Here is a 23848-nt window from a genome sequence, read left to right as displayed (position 1 = left end):
GATCTGCAGAGAACGAAGACAAAAAAGTCAATGACTCACAACTGGTTGTGTGTTACACGGTTCACTTTGGCTCACTACGGTGCGTCTGACCTTGACCCACCTTTATTAATACTCCAAACTTTAATAACCAAAAGAATTCAAAATCTAACAGCATATATGAGTTTTACTTTTCAATGTAGTTCCAGGTTTTTTGGGAAAACTGAGTAAATCAATTGCTAAGAAACAAGAGTTACTTTCATTTTGGCCACATGAGGTTACTGAACACTGCCTACTCTGCACAAATAAGCAAGATGGCATGCTCTCACGGAAACATGCTCTCTGGGTCACTGCTTTAGGAAATTTTGACCAAATGCTCAATCCAACTGTTAAATTACAATTAACAATAATTTTCCAAAAGGAGGTACACAAGTACACACTACTTAACAAACAAAATATTAATTTTTAAATTATTTTATTTTGTGTTTCTTGTACACAGACATATCTCATTCATGAAAGGTATAATTATTAAAAATACATTACAACTGTTTTGACAGGACGTGCCATCACGTGAAGTGCAACCAACTGTTTGATAATTATGATTTTATGAAAATAAAAATGTTGAACAACTGTGGGTAATTTTGTTTTTGAATTACCAATAAGATATGAAAACACAAAATGTTAACATTAAAGCTAAGAAATAAATTATGAACACATTTGGAAGAGTAACAAATTACCAAGGCTTGTGCAGTCATATTTACTGTCAACATATAAATATTCCCTGACTTTAAAAAATGCTTCAAATAAAACAATGAAACACATTTCGAACAAGGGGGTAACATTTACAATAAAAGCGGTAAAATGCATTTAAAACAAAAATGTAGTATGGGACTGAAAACTAAAACAGTATTCAAAAGAAATGGAAATCATCTAACAATCAATCTGTAAAGTCAATTAAACAATAAACCTGTAAAATTATGAATACTTTAACACACTTTACAGTTCACATACTGAGATACTGATGTAGCCCGTGTCATTGGTATCATATGAGCAATATTGGAACTTTACACACACACACACACACACACACACACACACACACACACACACACACACACACACACACACACACACAACATTATTAGTTTCAACCAATCATCTCATATCTTAGAGTACAAAAATGAAGCAGCCTGCTTAAACACCCTGTATGTGTGAAAGTTATGTGTGGTCAACTACATGGGATTTATAACTAACTACATGGTAATCATGTACAGTTACATGGGGTTTAAAACTAACATCATACTAATCATGCATGGTCACCTACATAGGATTAATAACTAACATGAGAGAGAGAGAGAATTTCAAGACTATGGACACTCATAACATGACTTTAAAAGGACAAAACAACAACATGAATAAATTGTGAGAAGGCAAAGAGGGGACTGATTTTGTCAACTATCCAGACAAGAAGAAAATTTCTGTAAGCAGTGGATACATATATATTTGCCAAACCATAAAATGTTTCTACAATATAAACTGATTTGTTGTCACTGTAGAAACATCCATGACTTAACAAAAATGTATACAAAGTCTATTTCACTGCCACAGCCATTACAGTTTCATAACATTATAAGTTTCTACCAGTCATTGGGCATCATCTTACTTTAATAAATTAAGCAGCATTATCTTCAACTTTATCCTGCAGGTACATGTCATGGTATGGCAACATGGCCCTTTTCCACTGCTTGCAGATTTTTTCCGTCTTGTCTGGAAAGTTAGCAAACACAGTGTCCTCTTAGTTATTGTAATTTTTGCAGACTTTAAAATCAAATTTACATGTCATTAGATGTTTGACACCCCTTTCCTACTGGCACAGTAACATTTTGACTGGCCATAATCTGGGGACTGGTTACATCTTTTATCATGCATACCATCATCAAGTGTCCTTTTATTACATCAACTAACAGTTTCAGTATTTGTCATTTTAGTTTTAAATTCCATGGAATTGACAATTCTAAGTTTTTAAGTATACTGCTTCATTTATTATCATCTCAAGATGGATGATAACAAGTAGAAATCAGTAATGTCATGAAATTATATAGATATAGTCAATTAAATAAACTTCACACAAACTATCACCTACAGATTTCTTCACCAAACCAAGATGACACATTTTTCAATATTGTAACCATCATACAATTGTGCCCTTCAAATTCTGTTCTTCGGCATTAAGGTAGGTACGAAATTGCCTGACCTAGTGAAACTCGTTCCTCTAGTCAAATAAACATGTTTTCTTCTAACACCCAGGTCCTTTAACTCTCGTGAAAATGTGTTTGGGCTACACATTTTGACTTTCTTAACTTTTTTACTTTCAGGTGAAGCCACATCTGTAGGTACAACAGCATGTGTTCTAAAATTCTGTAAGTTTGCAGAACCTGAACGAAAGAAGTCTGCACAACCTGGAGGAAAGAAGTCTGCAGAACCTGAACGAAAGAAGTCTGCAGAACCTGAACGAAAGAAGTCTGCAGCACCTGGAGGAAAGAAGTTTGCAGAACCTGGAGAAAAGAAGTTTGCAGAACCTGGAGAAAAGAAGTTTGCAGAACCTGGAGAAAAGAAGTTTGCAGAACCTGGAGAAAAAGATATTGGCTTGTCTATACGGAATGGTGACTGACGCATGTTATCTATCTGAACAGAGAATGGCAAATCATTAACATTATTGTGAGAAATCATCGTTGATGTTTCTGAATATTTTGACAGACTTCTCCGGTTTTTAGCACCTCGTGTATAGTGACAAGTCATCATTGATGTTTCTGTATATGTTGACAGACTTGTCTGGTTTTTAGCACCTTGTGTACGTTTCAAACCCCTGACACCACTTTTCTTTTTTAAACAGATAGTTCCATTGGCTGAGCCACTCTGGCTGTCAGAAGAAATAGTTTCCTTCATACATTTTCCTTTTACCTTACACCCACCTATCAATTTTCTGTTACAATTATCTGTCTTCTTTGGAGCACATGACTGTGCTGCTTCTTGTTCCCACAAAGGACATCCAGGAACTGATAAATCACTTTTGGACTGTAAGCAGTTTTGATCACACTGAACCACCTGCAAGAAAATTCAACAGAAATTACATTAATGCATTGACCAAAGTGATGATTTTATGCACTGCCCTGCCTGCATAGCTAACTGCTCAGAGCCAAGAATGGTAATAACTTAAAAAAAGAGATTAGATACATTAAATTTAAGAAAGTGATAAGACCGAACCAACATCCTAAAAAAGTAAGTATTTGTATGTGAAAATCCGAATGACGAGGAGGGATAGGAGGAACAAAATGGCAAAAAATGGTATTCTCATGATATACTCTTATTACTGTCACAGGAGACTGTGTCTTCACTTCAAGTCCTTAGACACTAGGTAGATTTGAAGTAGTGCATTTAAAGATAGTACGCAATACTGATGAATTCTAATTATGCTAGTGACATTCCGTTTTGATTTCAGTAGGTCAAGTCAAACACCACCTTATTTAATTATGAGTTTACTCTGTTTAACAATATTTTTGAACAAAATCACATTAACAAACCTGTTTTTCAGAAATTCCCACTTGGACAAATATTGCCACTGATTCTGGTGAAACAATCACAATGGGGAGAAAACTACTGAAAGACTTTTTTAATGAACCCACACTCAAGGGAAGTTCACTTTTGAGGAATAAATAAGAAACAATTTACAAATTAAAACCCATATTAGATTAAATTGTTGCTTTTATTTTCAATCAGGTGAACCTAAATAACTTAAATAAATTGCAGAAATTTGGAGTCAATTATTTTGGTCAACAATACACACCATTAAATTCGATTACCGGTTTCGATTGTTCACACAACCAACCTCACATCAGAAAGAACAAGCAGAAACAGAAAACTGCTTCAGGTAAAACTGACCTAAACAGTCTTCAGAAATATATATACTTCAATGTAAAGCAACATACAAAAAGTAACAACACATCTATCATGGTAAACACACTGCGTCAACGAATACAGTAAGGTTAGAACGCACTGTCTGCATATCTTGATACTACCATAAGAAAGGAAAAACAACTATCAGATGAACATGAACCATAATCAATTTTACGGCCTTACAAAAATAGGGAAGTAATGAATATGAAAGATCTACCATTCCCATATAACAGACAACTTCAATAAAGTGCTGTGAACACCAACGAGATAAAAAAAGAGTGTGTGCCTAAACCTATAGGTCTCCAAGAAACAAATAATTTCATTATCATTAATGAAATAAATCAGTATAGGAGGTAAAAATTGAGATAAACAGAGTACATTAATAATAAGAAAGAAAGAAACATACCATGCTTATTAAAACCCCACTTCAATATAAAATTTTTACACTTCTTCGTTATGAAACGTAACTTGTAAAAACCAAGAAGATGAAATACATACGCATGCAAAGTAGAACAAACTTTTTTGAGACCAATTCAAATCCATAAACAGACTGACAGCTGTAAAGGTCAACCAAAGAATTGCCAGAGAAGCCAGGAGGTTGCACACAATCATGTAGTTACAAAACTTATAAAATATAAGACATATAATTGCAGTAATGAGGGATAAAGGTGGGGATTAAGAACTAGAATAAAAGAAAAACATATAATGTTGAAATCGTAATGATTAAGTCATGACCACCAAGAGACAATAGTTGCTAACAGAACAAAATACATTTCACTATTGTTAAAAGCCAAGGAGCATAATATTGTCACTTAGAAGAAGGTGTAATTAGATGAATGACGAACACTAATTTCACTTAAAGAAGGTTTATTCAGCACTTGCACATACAAGAGCGTGGAGTGAACTGCCTCCAGCCAGAACACAAATTGTATATACACAGTTACAGAACATTCCAGTACAGTGATTCTTGACTTCTGTGGATACTTCTTGAATGTACTCGAACCGAATTTAGAAATTAAAATTTTTCAGTTCAGGTGAGTTTTGAACTCACAGCACTCCATACAACAGTCTATTATCATAACCGCGACACTACAGTGACTGTACTACTCAGTTTATTCTGTGACAATGCTCCCTCCTTAAGAGAACAACATCCCAGTGTTACATCCTCCTAGTCCGGGAACGAGTCATCGGTCCTGCATACTGCGACTCCCGATGACTGATGTTCGTCCTGGCAGTGATCTTCTTAGAACTTCCTTTGCCGCTATGCTCTTCATCAGTTTTCCACTTGTTGCCTGTTGCTGGAGCTTCGAATTTACCCTAGGTTGCAAGATCCTTAAAGGGCTTCATTCAAAGGACTTTGACCGTATCTCTGATCTTTCGTCATCTTGTGTTGGGATCAAAAACTTCAACTTCATAAGTAACATCAGACAACTGTCTTACAACCTTACAAGGTCCAAAGTAGCGCCTGAGGCGCTTCTCAGAGAGACCAACCTTCCGAACAGGAGTGAAGATCCAGACAAGGTCATCAGGCTGGTAGACAACAGGGCAGTGGCTCGCGTCATACCTTCGGTGATAGTTTTCTTGACCCTGCAGCGTGCGGAGTCAAGCTAACTGCCGAGCTTCCTCAGCTCTGGTTAACACCTGGCCGATCTATTCATCGTCCACGTTATCAGGATGTAATGGAAACACAGTGTCCATCCTCGTCGTCGCCTCACGCCCATGCACAAGGACAAATGGCGTAAATCCTGTGGGGTCTTGTTTGGCAGTGTTTTAGGAAAACATCATGAAAGGTAGCATGTCGGCCAAGGTCTTATTAAGGCATTCAGTAAGCCTGTTAGTTTGTGGATGGCAGGCAGTCGTCATCTGATGAATAATGTTGCACCAACTGTTCATCTCTGTCACAAGATTTGATTGAAAAACTTTCCCTCGGTCCGTAATTAATGACCTTGCGGCACCGTGTTTTATTACAATGTCTTCCACGATGAATTTGGCTACCTTGAACCCTTCGGCTGTTTCCACGGCTTTTGTAATGCCATAGCATGTCAGATAATTAGTGTAAACAATAATCCATTTATTGCCCCTAACAGACATTGGAAATCATCAGAGGAGGTCAATCCTAACATGCTGGAAAGGCAGTTTGGCTGGTGGAATTGGTATGAGTCGGCCAAGTGGTTTCTGAGGAACTGCCTTTCTCCTCTGGCACCCTTGGCAGTGTGACACGTAATAACGAACATTCCTAAATAAACCTGGCCAGAAAAATCTCTTACGGATCCTATCAAATGTCTTAATAAATCCTAAATGTCCGGCCTCATGTATGTCATGAAATTTCTGTAGAACATCTAAGTGCATGTGTTTAGGAATCACTGGTAGCCACCTCTTTCCAAATGGATCAAAGTTTTTCTTGCAAAGTAATCAATTAACTACCTTAAATTGTTCTTTCACATCCTCTGACCGATTTAAGACAAGCATAATTGGAGATATCTTGGTGTCCTCCTCCTGCTCACCAAAGAGATCCTGGAGTGCAGCGAGGCAGTCACTATCTTCAGCAAAGTCCTGATGGTCCTGCACAGGGTTTCTTGAGAGACAGTCGGCATCTTGTTGTTTTCTCCCACTTTTGTACACTATGGTAATGTCATACTCTTGAAGACGTAGTACCCACCTGGCGAGTCGTCCTGTTGGATCCTTAAGACTTGTCAACCAACAAAGTGAATGATGGTATGTAACAACTGTGAATGGCCTTCCACAGAGATACTGTTGTAATTTGCTTATGGCCCAGATCACAGCAAGACATTCTCTTTCTCTAGTTGAGTAGTTTCTCTCGGCTTTTGTAAGTGTCCGAGTAGCATAGGCTATAACCTTCTCTTTTTCACGCGAAATTTGCACCAGAACAGCACCGAACCCATACCCACTGTCATCTGTGTGTAGATCTGTAGGTACTGTCTCATCATACAGACCAAGTACAGGGTCTGTCGTTAGAGCTTTTTGCAGCACATTGAAAGAATGCACCACCCCAGATAAAGCTAGCATTTGCTTTTAACAACCCTTGGCGTGGCCTGGCTTTGATACAAAAGTCTTTGATAAAACGATGGTAATAAGAACATAATCCAAGGAAGCTTCTCACATCTCTAATACTTTTAGAGTAAATTCCGTTATAGATCTCACCTTTTCTGGGTCTCGCCGCACACCTTCATTTCACACACAGTGTCCAAGTATTTTGATTTCTTTTGCTCCAAAGAGACACTTTCTTGGATTAAGTTTCAGTCCGCATTGTTGGAGACACTTAAGAATGGCCCTCAGTCCTTTTATGTGTTCATCAAATGTCTCTGAGAACACTATAATGTCATCTAAATAACAAAGACACATCGTCCACTTCAGATGACAAAGAAGATTATCCATAATCCATTCAAAAGTTGCTGGTGCATTACACAAACCAAACGGCATTACCTTAAACTACAGGTCCACAGGGGTGATGAATGCAGTTTTCTCACGATCAGCCTCATCTATTTCGATTTGCCAGTATCCCGAGTACATGTCCATGGTTGAGAAAAACTTAGCCCCCTTCAGACAATCTAGTGTATCGTCAATTCATGGAAGAGGGTAAACGTCCTTTTTAGTTATCTTATTAAGTTTCCTGTAATCAACACGAAAGTGCCAACTGCCATCCTTCTTTTGACGAGAACCACTGGTGACGACCATGGGCTCTGTGAAGGCTGAATGATGTCATTCTTCATCATTTTCTCTACCTCGTCGTGAATTATTCGACGTTCTGTTGCTGACACACGGTATGCTCTCTAGCTTATTGGTTGATGGTCTCCAGTGCTTCACTATCGATTTGTCTAAGTTGCTCTTCACCTGTGGATTGAAGCATTCACAGAACTCTTGAAGAATGGCAAGTTGCTTCTTCTGTTATTCCTTAGTTACATCTGGTGATATTCGAGCTAGAAGATCTTGTCTCGTAGTGGTGGCGTCAATTTCGCCCACAGACTCGGCGTCAGAGGTTTCTATGACGCTCGGCTGTTCTGCAATTAACAGATCTGCGGTTCTTGGAAACAGTTAACTATCCACAATTCACTGAATCTGTTCTTAAACGGGACGACAGAGGCTGGGATGACCAAGTTATTCTTCAGTGGTGTGCTTCTCTTACATTCCACTACAAGATCCATGGGTTGATGCATGGCATGATACATGACAGTTACCTTTCTAGTGCTGACTGCAGGAATGATCACTTCATCCAGCACACACAGTCTACATACTCAGATGCGCATCTTCCTGTCCACAGTATCTCATCTCATCTAGCATAATCTCAGAGCGACCACAATATGTAATTGCCTGAAAAGCTTGCAAAAAATCCCATCTGAGAATGATGTCATGACTACACTCTTGTAAGACGTTGAATTCTAAGGACTGTGTGTGGTCACTTATACCCACACAAATGACACATCTTCCTGTAGGTTTTACATGCTTCCCATTAACCACCTTCAGCAGAGATATTTTGTTGTCTAGCCCCAAGTGCCTCATTTGAAGATGCCAAAATTACAATATTAACAAATGAAGAGGTAGAATGATTGGATAAAAACACTGAAGCCCGAGCTGTTGGGGATAAACAAAGGAAAGCTGAAGTAAAGAATGATGATAATTTGATTTTCCGGGAATGTAGTATGGAGGATGAGACAGAAATGGGGGAAATTAAAAGGATCACTTCTGGAACCGAGGACAAGGTAAGATAGGTGATATTGGGGAGGGGCAGACAAAGATTTCTTTGGGACATTTTCAGTAATGCAAGTACAGAGTAAGAGTAACTTTGACAACATAGTTTGTGATCTCAATGGAGATGTAAATTCGATTTCTGTTGTAAATGATGTTAGGAGCCAAGTTACGACAAATGGTCAGAAAAGAGAAAGTTGAGAAAGAGTAGTGCTAGCATAAAAAGAAAAAGACTGAAATGAAGGGGCCTATGTTTCAGAGAGATACAAATATTTGATGGAACTTACCACACAATTTTAGATGTGTACTTATTTGAGGATAGAAAGAGTGAAGTAATGAAAGTCTGTCAGATGTAGCCAGGAAATTGTGGGAGATCTGAGGAAAGTGTGAAAGAACACAGTGAGAAAGTAATTAGCAAACACTGAAACATTCAGACAATGCATGGAATGGAAGTGACTTTTCTGAAGTGTTGGTAGGGAAAATGCCTTATCAGAATAGATGTGGGTTGGTAGATCAGAACTATAGATTATAGAATTTATTGATCAGCTGTGACAAAGCAGACCTCAGGGTGTCTTTAGTGAATATGTGCAGTAGCATGCATAGGGCCCCTAGCTTTTGCAGTGCTGTTTCTTTCTCTAGTTTTCTGCACTGCTTCCCACTCTTCAACTATCTTATAAACCTGTCACAACAACTCTTCAACTATTGAACTACCCAGATTAAGTATCAGGTAGTTATAACTTGATTTGACTATATTCCCGAACATGACATAATTTCTGATAAAAGTTAATGATAGGTGAATGGTTTGGCAAACAGCAAGAACAAAGTAAATGTTTGTGAACAGCTTTATGCAGGAAATTTGAGAGTATTGATAAAAGGCAATGCTGGTATAGTAGCTTGGCAAGAAAAAAACTGGTCTGGGCTGTGTAGATTGAACAGTAATAACAAATAACCTCGAGTATTTTGTTGTTGTGTAATAATGATTGAAGACGGGAAAGAATTAGTAATGCATAACATGTATTTGTAGCATAGTAACTGAGAAGTGTGATTACTTTGCTGATATAAATGAATTGTGAGAAAATGAAGTAATAGCTGGATGAAGTCAGGAATTCTGATGGGCAACATTTAGCAAAGGTTTTACGCAATCAGTAATTGTTAGTGATGAAATGGATACAGTAATATTAGAAATGATGGTGGTAGGAACATGAGATAAAGAGAAACAGAGAATAGAAAAACAAGAAAAGAGGAAGGGTAGAAAATATTATAAAAGGAAAGTGTTAAAGACCTGTCATAATGTAATCAGAATGTGTGAATGGAATTCAGTAAAGGAGGGAGGGGGGGGGGGGGGGGGTGTAAATAATGTGAGAATATGTTACAAGGGACCAGCAACTGTCCATCATTATCGTAGGAGCTTCAGTTAAAATGAAAAAAGATGCACAGCAATAACAAATTTCAGCAGGATAAGAACTGGAGAATCTAAATAAGACAGAGTTTTGTAAATTTGCTCATAAATAAATACAATTCCTCACTGTATCCAAAAAAGACGAACTGAAGTGTAGATAGTGTGCAATTTTATTCTTGAATCATAAATTTGTATTTTTTTTATCTATTAGATGCAAATGAGGGAATAACACTGGAAAAGATAGCAGTAGAGAGGGAGTTAAGTTATGTTGTAAATAGAATTTGTAAGTGTCTGCCAATCTTCAATTGACTGCATAGGTTAATAATAAGAGATAGACTGAGCAATTACTTGCATCATAAGGTGAAGCAGCAAGCATAAAGCCCACAGCACCGCTAGGTAGAGATATGAATGTGTAGAAGCAGGAACTTTGTGTGTGAGGAGTCGAGAAAACAGAAACTAACATGCAAGGACTGAAAACAGTAAGAGCCAAAAAGCAATGCTATCTTAAATTATTATGTTTTGTTTTAGTCAATGTAGGATAGGTGAAATTTGTTCTTTCACAGACTGTGTCGTGTTATTTGTATTATTGGTGGAATAATTTTGGAATTTAGGAGAAATGAAATGTTATTCGTCTGTTTGATTATGGTAATGACAATCTGTCTTTAATTTTGTATATGTTCAATGCATATGCATGATTACATGTGGTACACAAACAACATACTTCATTTGTGACTGAGACATTATATCATGAGAGATTCGAGAGAATATCACATGATAAACTGGGGCACATGTGAAGATAACACTACAGTACAATATAGCTTTTCTCCTGTGCTTTCTTTCCTTTAATTTATTATAGAACATATTTTAACTTCGTTTCCTTGTGCAACTTTGTTTTTGTTTGCACCACAGAGTTGATATGGATGGAATTGCTATTTTCATTTTTTTGGTACCGCGTGTTCAAACATTTATTAACATGTTATTCAAAATTATTTTCCATTGTCAGCATAAGGTGAAGTTCTACTTTCATATACGATTGTGAACTGTTCTACTGGGTGTAATTATAAGTGAGATGCATTGAGCTGTAGAAACATATCAATATGTCGATAAAGAAAAACAAAGAGAGTGGAGAGTTGGGGGTTGATTTGGAAGAGGAGACCAAACTGCGAGGTCATCGGTCTCATCGGGTTTGGGAAGGAAGTCAGCCGTGCCCTTTCAAGGGAACCATCCCGTCATTTGCCTGAAGCGATTTAGGGAAATCATGGAAAACCCAAATCAGGATGGCCAGACGCGGGATTGAACCATCATCCTCTGGAATGCAAGTCCAGTGTGCTAACCACTGCGCCACCTCGCTCGGTAGAGAGTGGAGAGAGAGAACAGAAGGTGATTGTCCGGCCTGTGTGAACAGAAGTGCTATGTCCTTGGCCAATGTTTGACAACTGGCATCATGTTGATACACATTTTTTAATCAGTATATATTGTGGACAAAGAAACTAATATCCAAACATGTCTCATTGCTTCTCATTCTGAACTGATACACAGCACATTAATCTTAAAACTATGACATGCATATCTCAACACCACATGACTGCTGCACATGCAAGCGTGGAAGGCCTCTCTTCAGCTTCCAGCAGGGGGCACTACGAACACTTCTTTTGTCCAACTGTGAGTGCTTCTCTGCAGATGCATAATTCCTGCCTGTAATGCCGATAAATTTCAGTACCACCATGCACGTATTACCAGACACATTTTGCAGCCGTGATGACAGCAACTACTACTACCTGATGATAGTGAACAGTTGCTTCAACAAAATAGTGTGGGATTTGCACAATAATATCCAGCAGCAAATCCAAGAAGTGTATTTGCCACTGTTTACACAGTTAAAGTCATGTAATAATAACCTGTGTTAATACCAAAGGATTGTGCCACTAAATGTTGGACAATGCTGCCAATACACAAACTGCATAGTTTGTTGCCAGTTAGAAAATAGTTGGTATTATTTAACGATGCTGATTTGTATTAGGAAGGATGGCCATTATACTTGACAGTCTATGCTAATAAATGCTAGAAGTGTGTAAAAGGTAAAGTGTTTGACATGGTGCTCCATTGCGGTCTGTTAATGAAGGTACGAGCATATGGAATAAGTTTACAGATATGTGAGTGGCTTGCAGACTTCTTAAATAATAGAACCCACAGTATGTTGGCTCGATGATGAGTGTTCATTGGAGACAAGGGTATCGTCAGGAGTGCCCCAGGGAAATGTGATAGGACCGCTGCTGTTCTCTATATACATAAACAATTTGGCGGGCAGGATGGGCAGCAACCTGCGGTTGTTTGGTGATGATGCCATGGTATACAGTAAGTTGTCAAAGTTGAGTGACTGCAGTAAGATAGAAGATGAGTTAGACAAAATTTGGAGTTGGTGTGATGCATGGCAGCTAGTCTTAAATGTGGAAAAATGTAAGTTACTGCGCATGAGTAGGAAGATCGAACCAGTAATGTTCGGATACAATATTACTAGTGTCCTGTTTGACACAGTCATGTTGTTTAAACATCTGGATGTAATGTTGCAAAGCAATAAGAGATGGAACAAGCATGTGAGAACTGTGGTAGGGAAGGCAAATGGTCGATTTTTGGTTTACTGCAAGAATTTTAGGAAAGAGTGGTTCACGTGTAAAGGAGGTTGCATATAGAACGCTAGTGCGAGCTATTCTTGAGTACTGTTCGAGTGTTTGGTATCTGTACCAGATCGGATTGAAGGAAGACATCACAGCAATTCAGAGGCGGGCTGCTAGATTTGTTACCGGCAGGTTCAAACAACACGTAAGTATTACGAAGATGCTTCGGAAAATCAAATGGGAATCCCAGGAGGGAAGGCAACATTCTTTTCGAGAAACACTATCGAGAAAATTTAGAGCACCGGCATTTGAAGCCGATGGGCAAACGATTCTACTGCCACCAACATACATTATGTGTAAGGGCCACGAAGATAAGATACGAGAAATTACAGCTCATGAGAAGGCAGACAGTCATTTTTCCCTCACTCTATTTGTCAGTGGAACAGGAAAGAAAATGATTAGAATTCTTTCCTGAAGTCATTTACTAAGCATTTCTAAAGTTGCAGCAATGACATTATTTGAGACTAATTTTTGATGTTGTTCATACTTTTGGACGTGTATTCAAAATTTCCACAGTTATATTGTACACAGTCTTCATCAGCTAAGACTACGGAAAGGTGCTTTCACACGTCTTCTCTATCAAGAGACCGTCACCAAAAATGTACCCCAATTTATCTAGTCTTCAGTAAGTTTTAGGCCAACAAGGGAATCAATAACTCCTTACCGATCCACTCCACCAACATTTCAATAATGTGTCAGAACAGATAGTACACAAGCTGAAAGAGAATATGAAGTTGGCAATTCAGTCAGCATGCACAGAGAATCTTTTCACATTTATTTATTTATTTATTTTTAGTACTTTCGAGCCATACTGATCACAGAAGAGTAGTATAGTGGAGCAACTGCAGGGCATAGTACTAGAGATCCTCCTCCATTTCTTCAGTCCTCCACTAAAGATCCTCCTCCATTCCTTCAGACCTCAACAACTTAAGCAGACACCAACACACTGCCAGTTCCAAATTGACACTACTGTCAGGCACAGACATCCGAATGGCAACAAGGATGGGTGCCTGAAATGGTCACTGAAACTCAGGGGTGAAACCTGTACCACATGGGAGCAGATGCCTACAAGAGGCAGTGTTACTAGATTAACTTTAGCCCAAGCAACACCCTGCCCATATAGCCTCCACATCTGTACCACATACACCAATCCTACCACTTATAACACACTAGACAACCAACAGGGAGCCTGCAAGCATCAACATGCCTTTGTCCCCATGCACTACCTCCCAGCACCACACCTACAGCCAGCAGTGGCCAACTCCAGCACACACACACACCTTTGGTATTTGGAAGGTTACCACAGTACTGTGCAGAAAAACTGTCCTTGAAGCTTTGAGGCACCATAATCAATTCAGTACTGTTCTAGCAAATGACAGGAAATCTTGAATGGCGATATGATTGCTTCAGCATGCAAGCATCATTGGAATAGTGATACTAAAGTGATCCACGTCCCAGTGTACTTTTTATTTTGCTGAGCATCCATTCTGGCAGTTTTCTTCCTGACACACCTCTTTCTATAAGGTAGAGATAATTAGAAAGTGGTCACTGGAGTGGGGATTAACCACCACCTCTCACTAAGGAAATCTGTGAGGGGAAAGAGAGCAAATTGCTAAATCATTGGCAGAGAATCATTCTGCCACTGTACTACAATGTGTCGCTTTTCCCGCATTAAAGTGGCATGTATTCTCCAAATGTAAGATCGTCACTCACTCTAGTGTGGGCAAGTGAGGCTCATAGCACATTATCCACTTCTACACACACTGCTTGACAAAAAAAGTGAAACAAAATGAAACTTCACGAGTTCAGAAGTTATTTCAGCGACTACAAAATCAAGTCAAATTTACTACAAATTTGGCAGTATGAACGCACTTGGCAGTGCGAGATTGCACTCCTTTTGGCCTGGGTGCAAGCACTAATTCAGTTAGGAAGGGTATCATCAGGCTGATGTATCCTCTCCTGGAGCACACTAATCCTTGATATCGTACATACTGGCACTGGGATGAAGTTGACATCCAACCTGCTCCAACACGTTCTATAGAAGACAGATCAGGGAATATTATTGGTCACAGAAGTACCTCAATATCACACAGAAAGTTCATAGTCATACAAACCATGTGTGGACGAGCAATGTCTGATGAAAAAAGGCACCACGATACTGTCACACGATAGGTAACACACGAGGATGCAACATGTCCACAATGTACCGATGTGCTGCCAGAATAACCTCCATCACTATCAGCCATGACCTGAAGTCATACCTGATGGTTCCCCACACTATAATGACATAATAACACAGCTGTGCCTCTGCAAAACACTAAAGAATTGGGGCTCTCCCTAGATCACCACCATAATCACAGGCAATGGTCATCTGGGGTAGTGCAGAATTTCAATTCATTGCTGAACACGCCGAGATGCCATTTATCACCAGTCCATGCTTCCTGGTATTGCCAGCACTCCCAAATCAGCTGTTTGTGTCACGATTTTAATGGCAGCCTATGCACTGAATAGTAATTTCCTAGCCCAACTGCTGTTGGTTTCCCACCAAGGGTGCAGGATGACACAAAATGCTGTAGGGAGTCTTATATGATATGAGCAGTGCTAATGCACTCTGGTAGCTCTTTTACCTGTCAAAAAGAAAAACTCTTAATGATTTACAAACCAGCTGAAGATGTGTATGAAGTTACATCAACGTCCAACAATGATCTGAGGACTTCACTCTTTTTTTGCCAGGTAGTGTATTTTCTCTGCCATACAGTGGGTGGCAAAGGGTTCTTGGTACCAATATTCCATCAGAATATTGTGAGATAGTAATATGACTATATAGCCTTCATGTGCACCTTAACTTTTAATCCCTATGAAAAATATATGAAGCTCTCTTTAAATGTAAATAAATGCACAGGAAGTGAACAAAAATATGGAAACACCAAAACGACAACTCATTAACATGTCTAATATGGTGCTGGAAAACCAAAGGCATTCATAACACCTTCCAGTTTTGGAATAGATAAATACAGGTCCTGTATGGTGGGCATCTTACCCTTCTTTCTGAAAAATAGTGGCATGCTCAGGTAATGATGATTGAGGTGTATAGCGTTCATGCACACTTATCTCCAAAGTAGACACCAAAGGCACAAAAATATTGAGATCTGGTGACAGAGATTGCTAGGGGAGATGTGACAATTCATCCCCGTGCTCATAAAATCCGTCTTGGCCGATGCAAGCTGTGCAAACAGGGATCCTGTCGTCTTGGAATACAGTATTGGGGAGCAAACGTGTTACCATGGGACCTGATCAGCCAAAATGGTCACATAATCCTTGGTGGTAATGCAACCTTGCAGAGTACCCACAGGGTCAATGGAATACCATGATATGCCTGCCCAAATTGTCACCAAACCACAGCCGTGTTTCACTCTTGTGCCTTAAGCTCAGCCAGTAGTTGGAAATGGTGTGAAGCAAGAGTCATCCAATCAAATGACTCTCTTCCATTGCTCCACAGCCCAGGTTTCATAGCTTCAGCACAAGTGTTCCTGTAACGGGCATTTACATCACTGATGTGTGGTTTTCGAATCCCAGTTTTCCCTGCAATTCCCAGTTTATGGAGCTCCCTTCATGTTTTTATGCTGACGGGGTTCATGTGTGCGATATTCAATTATGCAGTGACTTTTTCAGCTGTTATCCTCTTATTTTTTGCCACAATCCTCTGCAATGACCATCTGTCGTTATCACTCAAAACACACTTTCATCTGCATTGCGATTTAGCGATGATATTTTTCTTCTTTTCCTATCTGTAATATAAATCTTCAGCATGGTGCCTCGTGAAACACCAAACACTTCAGCTCCCTTGGTTATGGAAGCATCCACTGCACGAGTAATAACAATTTGCCCAGGTACAAAGTCACTTAGCTCTGACATAATTCATGGTAAAAAAAAAAAGTGAAACCCGCAGGTTTGGACCAAGTATGCATTTCTCGTGGTGTTTTCACATTTTTGACCAATCCATACATGATAATGTCTATAACAAAGTTAAAGAAACTGACAGTATCTTATTACAAGACTGGTGGTGAACATCCTGAGCACGTCACATCACATCATATAAGTATTTATAGTAACACTAACAAGCAATGTGAAATGGGACAATCATGGAAAATTAGTATTCAAGAAGGCGAATGGAAGACAGTTTTGCCAGATACATTCTGGGAAGATGCAAGACCTCCCAGTAGCTCCAAATGCCTTAGGTCCACCTCAAAACCTGACACCTGAATGCATCTCCCCAATCGTCCCATTGCGGCAGGGTACAAGAATGCCACAGAACAAACCTCTGCCTTTGCTGACCAACACCTCCTAACTACTGTCCGTAACTTCCCATTCTACATTCAAGATACTGTTCACTTCGCCTTCCTCCCCCATGTGCACAGTCTTGTGGCGAAGTAACACTATCTTTCCCAATATGCTCCTGATATCAAACCTACAACTTCTTTCCTAATCCTCCTAACCAAGCACCTCCTGACTCACAATTACTTCACTTTAACAGGCCAAATCTATAAAAAATGCACAATACTGCCATGGGTACCCACATGGCACCATCCAATGCCAACTTATTTATTGGCCACCTGGAGCAATCCTTCCTATCTAGTCAACACCTAAAATTTCTTGTAGTGTTCAAATCCATTGACGATATTTTCATGACCTGGACTCTCGACAGTGACACCCTTATTTCTTTTCCCTGTAACATCAACAACTACTCCCAAATTTTGTTCACCTGTTCCTTCTCAACTCAATGCACCACTGTCCTACATGTTGCCTCCACCTCTCAGATGGCTACATAAATACACCTGCTTATATCAAATGCACCAACCATCAACAGTACTTCCACTTGGACAGCTGTCACCCGTTCCACATCCAAAAATCTCTTTCTTACAGCCTCGCCACATCTGCACTGGAAAGCGGGAACTGTTGAAATATGCTGATAACCTTGCCGGAGCTTTCATTAACAGAAAATATCTCATCCAGCTCATTCATAAACAGATCTTCTGAGCTATCTACTCTTCTGATGCCAGTAAACCTGTTAACCAGCCACCAACCACCACTTCTCTGATTACTCAGTATTACCCTGGCATTGCAAAGCTCAACCGCGTCCTTCACCAGGGCATCAATTACCTCTTGTCCTACCCACATCACCAAAGTAGCGTTCCACTGTCCACCCTACCCTCAACTTCTATATCTACATACAAACTCTGCAAGCCAATGCATTGTGCATGGCAGAGGGTACCCTGTACCCCTTTTGCCATTTCATTTCCTTTCCTATTCCACTCAAAATAGAATGAGGGAAAAATGATTGTTTATATGCCTCTGTACATGCCCTAATTCCTATCTTCATGGTCCTTACACGAAATGTATATTGGTGGCAGTAGAGCCATTTTGCAGTCAACTTCAAATGCCGGTTCTCTAAATTTTCTCAATAGTTTTTCGTGAAAAGAATGTTGTCTCCCTCCACAGGGTTTCCCATTTGTGTTCATGATGAATCCCCGTAACACTTGTGTTGACAGAACCTAATGGTGACAAATCTATCAGTATATCATTGAATTTCTTCAGTGTCTTCCTTTTAATCCAACCTGGAGGGGGTCCCAAACACTTGAGTAATACTCAAGAATGGGTCACACAAGTGTTCTATACACAGTCTTGTTTACAGACAAACTACACTTTCATAACATTCTCCCAGTAAATTGAAGTTGATCATTTGTCTTCCTTACAATCAACCTTACATGCTCTTTCCATTTCATGTCACTTGCAGCATTATGACTAGATATTTAATCGACATGACTTGTCAAGCAGCATACTACCAACACTGTATTCAAACATTAGGGGAGTGTTTTTGTACTCATATGCATTAACTTGCATTTTTCTACATTTAGGGCAAGCTGCCATTCATCACACCAACTAGGACCTATGTCTAAGTCACACTGTATTCCTATACAATAACTCACTGAAGACATCTTCTCATTTACCACAACATCATCAGCAAACAGCTGCATGTACTCCTCACCCTCTCCATCAGATCATTATGTACATACAGACATACAGAATAAGAGCGGTCCGACCAGACTTCCTTGGTGTATTTCTGACGATACCCTTGCCTCTGATGAACACCCGCTTTCAAGGACAATGTACTAGGTTGTATTATTTAAGAAGTCTTCAAGTCACTCACGTACCTGGGAACATATTCTGTATGATCGTATATTCGTTAACAGTCTGCAGTGGGACACTGTGTCAAATGCTTTCCAGAAATTCACACATATGGAATCTGCCTGTTGCCTCTATCCATGCTTTGCAGGATATTGTGCGAGAAAAGGGCAAGTTGTCCTTCACATGAGTGATGCTTTCTATTAAGGATATTAATCTGTAATTTTGTTGGTCTATTCTTTTACCCTTCTTATATACAGGTTTCTGTGCTTTTTTCCACTCGGTCAGAACTTTGTGCTGGGCGAGAGATTTGTGATAAATGCAAGCTAAGTAAGGGTCCAGTGCTGTAGAATGCTCTCTGTACCACCAAATTGGGATTTCAGCCGGACCTGGCACCTTATTTGTGTTCAACTCTTTCAGTTGCTATTTTATGCCAGGTATGCCTATTACTGTGTCCTCCATATGAGAGTGTAGGCGACAGTCAAGAGATGGTATGTTTGTATGGTTATCCTGCAGGAATGATTTCTTAAATGTGAAATTTAAAATTTAAGCTTTCTGTTTGCTGTTTTTATTGCCACACCATACAGATCAATGAGTGTTTAAACAGAGGCCTTTGACCTGCTTAGCAATTTTATGTAGGACCAGTCTTTTCTTGGGTTCTCGGCAATATCTTTTGCTCAGGTATGATCGTGGTAGTTGTTGGATGCTTTGCGCATTGATCTTTGGCTGGCGCACTAAGTACCACTACTTTCTAGCAAAACTACTTTCCTAGCCTTCTGAATGGTTTTAGTAAGTGTTGGTGCTGTCATGACATCATGATCACTAATCCTTGTCTCTATAGTGTGTCCAGGAAGAATGGTCAATATTCAGGGGTATGACAACATAGGCTTTAAAATGCATAACTTATGAGCTATAAGCATCACTTTGTCTTCAATATTGTGAAACAAATCTCTTCTACGGCAAGTTTTTGCTTTCCATATTTTGAGGAGGAGGTAGCATGGACCAAAACAAGAAAAAATTGTGTAGTAAACATGCACTAAAATGCATACATTAATAGCTACGAGCACTTCTTCAACAGAAATGTGTGTTCCACATTAATGAATATGAATGACCGCTCATAGCTCTTAAAGTATGCATTTTAAAGCCCAAATTTACTAGCCTTCTTTCCTTCGAATGAGCATTCCTGTCATATTCCTGAATACTGACCATTCCTGCTGGGACTCCCTGTATACTGACACTGCAGATAAGGTCAGGTCTATTTGTTGCTATAGGGCCTAAAATATTTCCAGTGTGCGTCGGATGTCAAACTAGCTCCGAAAGACAGTTTTCAAAAACCTTTGTTCAAAAGCACTTTCCAAGGCTTCCTGTCCGTACCGCATGCAATAAATCCACAGATGTCCCAGTATATACTTGGATAGAGCCACCTCCAACTAATATTGCATAATCTGGGTATTTCTGCACTACAGAACATAGTCTTTCTTTGAATGATTCTAAATCTGTCACAGAGGAATTGGCACAGTTAGGCACAATTTCGAACTCAATACACACAATATTTTCATCAACTGCAATGCACCCCCCCCCCCACCCCCACCCTTCCCCACCCATGGCGTCTAATCTTCTTTCATTCCATGCTTTGCTCAATTTTTCAGAGCTTTCTAATTTTGGTCTCAGCCAGCTCTCGGTTCTGAGAATAATTTGAGTGCAACAACTTTTCTGAAGGCAATCCATCACTATTCCAATCCTGCTCCCCCTGGGTCAATTCCTTGTGGTCAGCCCAGGTGCAAGACCTGTCCTCTACACCCATCCACTACTTCCCACTGCAATCCAGTCACAGGACTTTTCTACCCAATAAATGGCAGGGCCATGTGCAAGAGCAACCATGTTATATACTGATGAGCCAAAACTTTAAGATCACTTACTTAAAAGCATGTTGGTCCACCTAATTCAGCAGTGATTCTGCATGCCATGGATTTGACAAGTACTTGATAGGTTTCCAGGGGTTTGTAGCATCAGATGCCTCTGCACAAGTCACACACTTCTCATAATTTATGGGCAGTTAGTTTCTGGGTATGGAGCTGGCACCCAATAGCACCCCTGTTTGGTATCATTAGATTCAGATAAGCCAACTCTGATGGCCAAGACGTCAATGGAAGTTCACTACGATGCTCCTCAAACCATTGCAACACTGTTTTGGCCTTGTGACGGACAGTTATCCTGCTGGAAGATACCACTGCTGGTGGGGAAGACATGACGTGTAAGGGGTTCCTGGTGATATTCACATAGTCCACTGTCATGGTGCCTTCGATTACTACCGCAGGTCCCATGGAAGCCCAAATGAATGTCCTCCATAGCATAATACTGCTCCCAACAGTCTGTGTCCGTGGCGCACTGCATGTTTTGAACAGCCGTTCACCTGGATGACAGCGTATCTGGATACGACCATCGACCTGTTTTAACAATAAATGGGATTCATCCGACCAGGAGACATGATTCCATTGATCCATGGTCCAATTTCAATGATCCCATGCCCACTGGAATAATCATTGACAATGTTGTTGGGTCAACATAGGAGCAAGTTGGGGTCCTCCACTGTGGAATACCACGTTGAACACTGTGTGCGATACGAAATGCTCCAAAACAATTGTGCCTGTGCCAACACTGTACTCCGTCACCAGATCTGCCATAGATCACCACGTATCTATGTTCTGTTATGAGGTGTTGATGTCCAACTTCTTGTCTCTTACTTGTGGTTTCAGTATTTGTCAACCACTTTCCACAGATGCTCGTGACAGTAGCACGTGAACAGCGGCCAGCTTAGCAGTTTCCAAGATGCTCACTCCCAGGCACTGAGCCACAACAATCTGGCTTTTGTCAAAGTCAGATAAGTCGGCAGATTTCTGCATTTGTGCCACTTACCATCGTAGAATGATTCCCCATTCATATCTATTCTGCTCACATTCTTCTCTTAATGCGTCATATGCCCTCACTGCCACCAGGCAGCATACAACTTCGTGGTAGGCAGTGTCATAATGTTTTGGTTCATCAGTGTATATCAGATATGCCACAATTGCTGTACAGAATTCTACACTGCCCTCCATAAGTTTGGAAACACCTGGTGATAACTGACAACTGAAAGGAAATACTTTATAAAATAGCATTTTATTGTTTTCTAAATGTTTATTAAGTTTAAGAAGAAGAAGAAGAAGAAGAAGAAGAAGAAGTAGAATATTAAGTAGTTTGAGGAATGAGGATTTTAAAGACTTTATTAAACTAAATGAAACAATGAAACATTAGTCAAAAAAGATGTGTCAGCAAAAAGTGTACATTGGGCACGTAACACAGTTTAGATTTTACATACGTCAATGTGAAATTTTCTTTCAGTGACATGAACTGCACTCAAAAAAATTAGTCTGAAAATGGGAGATTCTCTGTGCTATGCACTGTAATCTTTCTGATGAAATTTCTCATGACAGGTCAATTAAAAAGTCAATATATGATTAAACCTATAACTTTTGTGTATCAGATGTTCTACAGAAATCTCAAAACAGAATCTGGAGACACATCTACCATAGAATACATTCATACTTCTAATTTTCATTATTCATACTTTCTTCATTTCATGTGTAACACTGTGTAATAAAATTAGAGAATTTCAGTCAATAAATCTTTAGATGACGTGACATTTGTCCATTTATGTGCTACAGATCTGAAAGATCAAAATAGAACAATAATTGAAAAATTACATTTTTTTAAATGATATTCAGTTGCACTGCCTGTCACTGGCTTTGTCAAAATATTCTTTCACTTTCCCATCTGCACTACAACTACTAAAAAATGGATTACATAGTATCTTGCATATCTGCAGGTAAATGGCTTCTTTACTTCTGTAATTATGTGTTGAAAACAAATTTTGTAAACCTTGTGTGTCTGCTAACAACTGAATTTTAGAAAAATTTAATTCTTCTGGAAACCAATACCAATTTTTTCGCTGCAATGCAGAAGACCTGATCAGGGAAAACAGCAGCACTTAGTGTTCCTCTAATTTAGTTCCAATAGTGTATATTATATTTAAAATACAATGTTATAAATATTTAAAACGCAGCTATGTGAATCACAAACATCTACTTTGTCAGGTTCAAAATCAATCTAAGTCTCTTAAGGAGGAAGAGTGGCAGTTGATTCCCATCATGAATCACAACCTTAGCCCCTACTAACTGTAGCTCTGCAATGTGTAATTTCCTTCAAATCCTGAAATGCCTTATTGGCAAGATGTGACTCTTCAACTGACTAAGGTTATGGCTGTTTGGGTGGGAGGGAGCTCTTAAGATTCTTCTGTGCTCTAAAGCATCTCCAAGAGTGACAACAATATCTGTTTACTGCCACACAGACAACCCAGAAACCATTACCTTAATTTTAAATTACAGTAGACTAATGGGGAAAAGCCAAATGACATTACACACAAAATATTTGCCATACAAAAACCCATTCTCTTGGCTGCAAAATGTTTCCCGTAACTGAGGAGTTACCATTTTAAAGCCGGGGGGGGGGGGGGGGGGTGTAAGTATGCCCAATATGCCCTATCTTCCAACAAATAAGGAAGACCTGTAAGTGCTCTATTATGAACACAGTACTGATATTAGCACTTTTACACAGTTTAACATTTTAAGACACTCCTCTATGTAACAATGTTCAATTACAGGAATCACTCTCCAACTTTCTTCTACTCTACAGCGAATGGTGTGCTATGCTCGGATGATCATAATGAACAAGTGGAAATACGCAATTCATGTGCAATGCCTCCAATATAACAGCCTCCAGTTCAGTCAAGTTAGTCAGCATTCACATTTGAAATCAAGCTGAATCGCATAGAATCCAGAGTCCAAATATGACTGGTCAACTTATACAAGTCATGAGGGAAATAATGTAATATTTGTTTCAATTCTTCTGATTGTTTCCT

At 39.4% G+C, this 23848-nt stretch overlaps 1 protein-coding gene across 2 annotated transcripts in view; it reads right to left on the bottom strand.

The window, feature by feature from the left end:
• Positions 1-434: 434 nt before the first annotated feature.
• The window catches only part of LOC126184622 (uncharacterized), a 234213-nt gene continuing 210799 nt past the window's right edge, over positions 435-23848 (bottom strand). For both annotated transcript variants that reach the window (XM_049927083.1, XM_049927084.1), the window contains exon 11: positions 435-3081. In XM_049927083.1, the coding sequence (XP_049783040.1) occupies positions 2185-3081 (897 nt within the window). In that variant the 3' untranslated portion in view covers positions 435-2184. The remainder of the gene's footprint in view (positions 3082-23848) is intronic.

This window comes from Schistocerca cancellata, chromosome 4 (assembly GCF_023864275.1).
Source record: "Schistocerca cancellata isolate TAMUIC-IGC-003103 chromosome 4, iqSchCanc2.1, whole genome shotgun sequence".
Classification (NCBI taxonomy): Eukaryota; Metazoa; Arthropoda; class Insecta; order Orthoptera; family Acrididae; genus Schistocerca; species Schistocerca cancellata.
The sequence above is the reverse complement of the archived record's forward strand: the minus strand, read 5'-3'. Positions and strand labels throughout refer to the sequence as shown.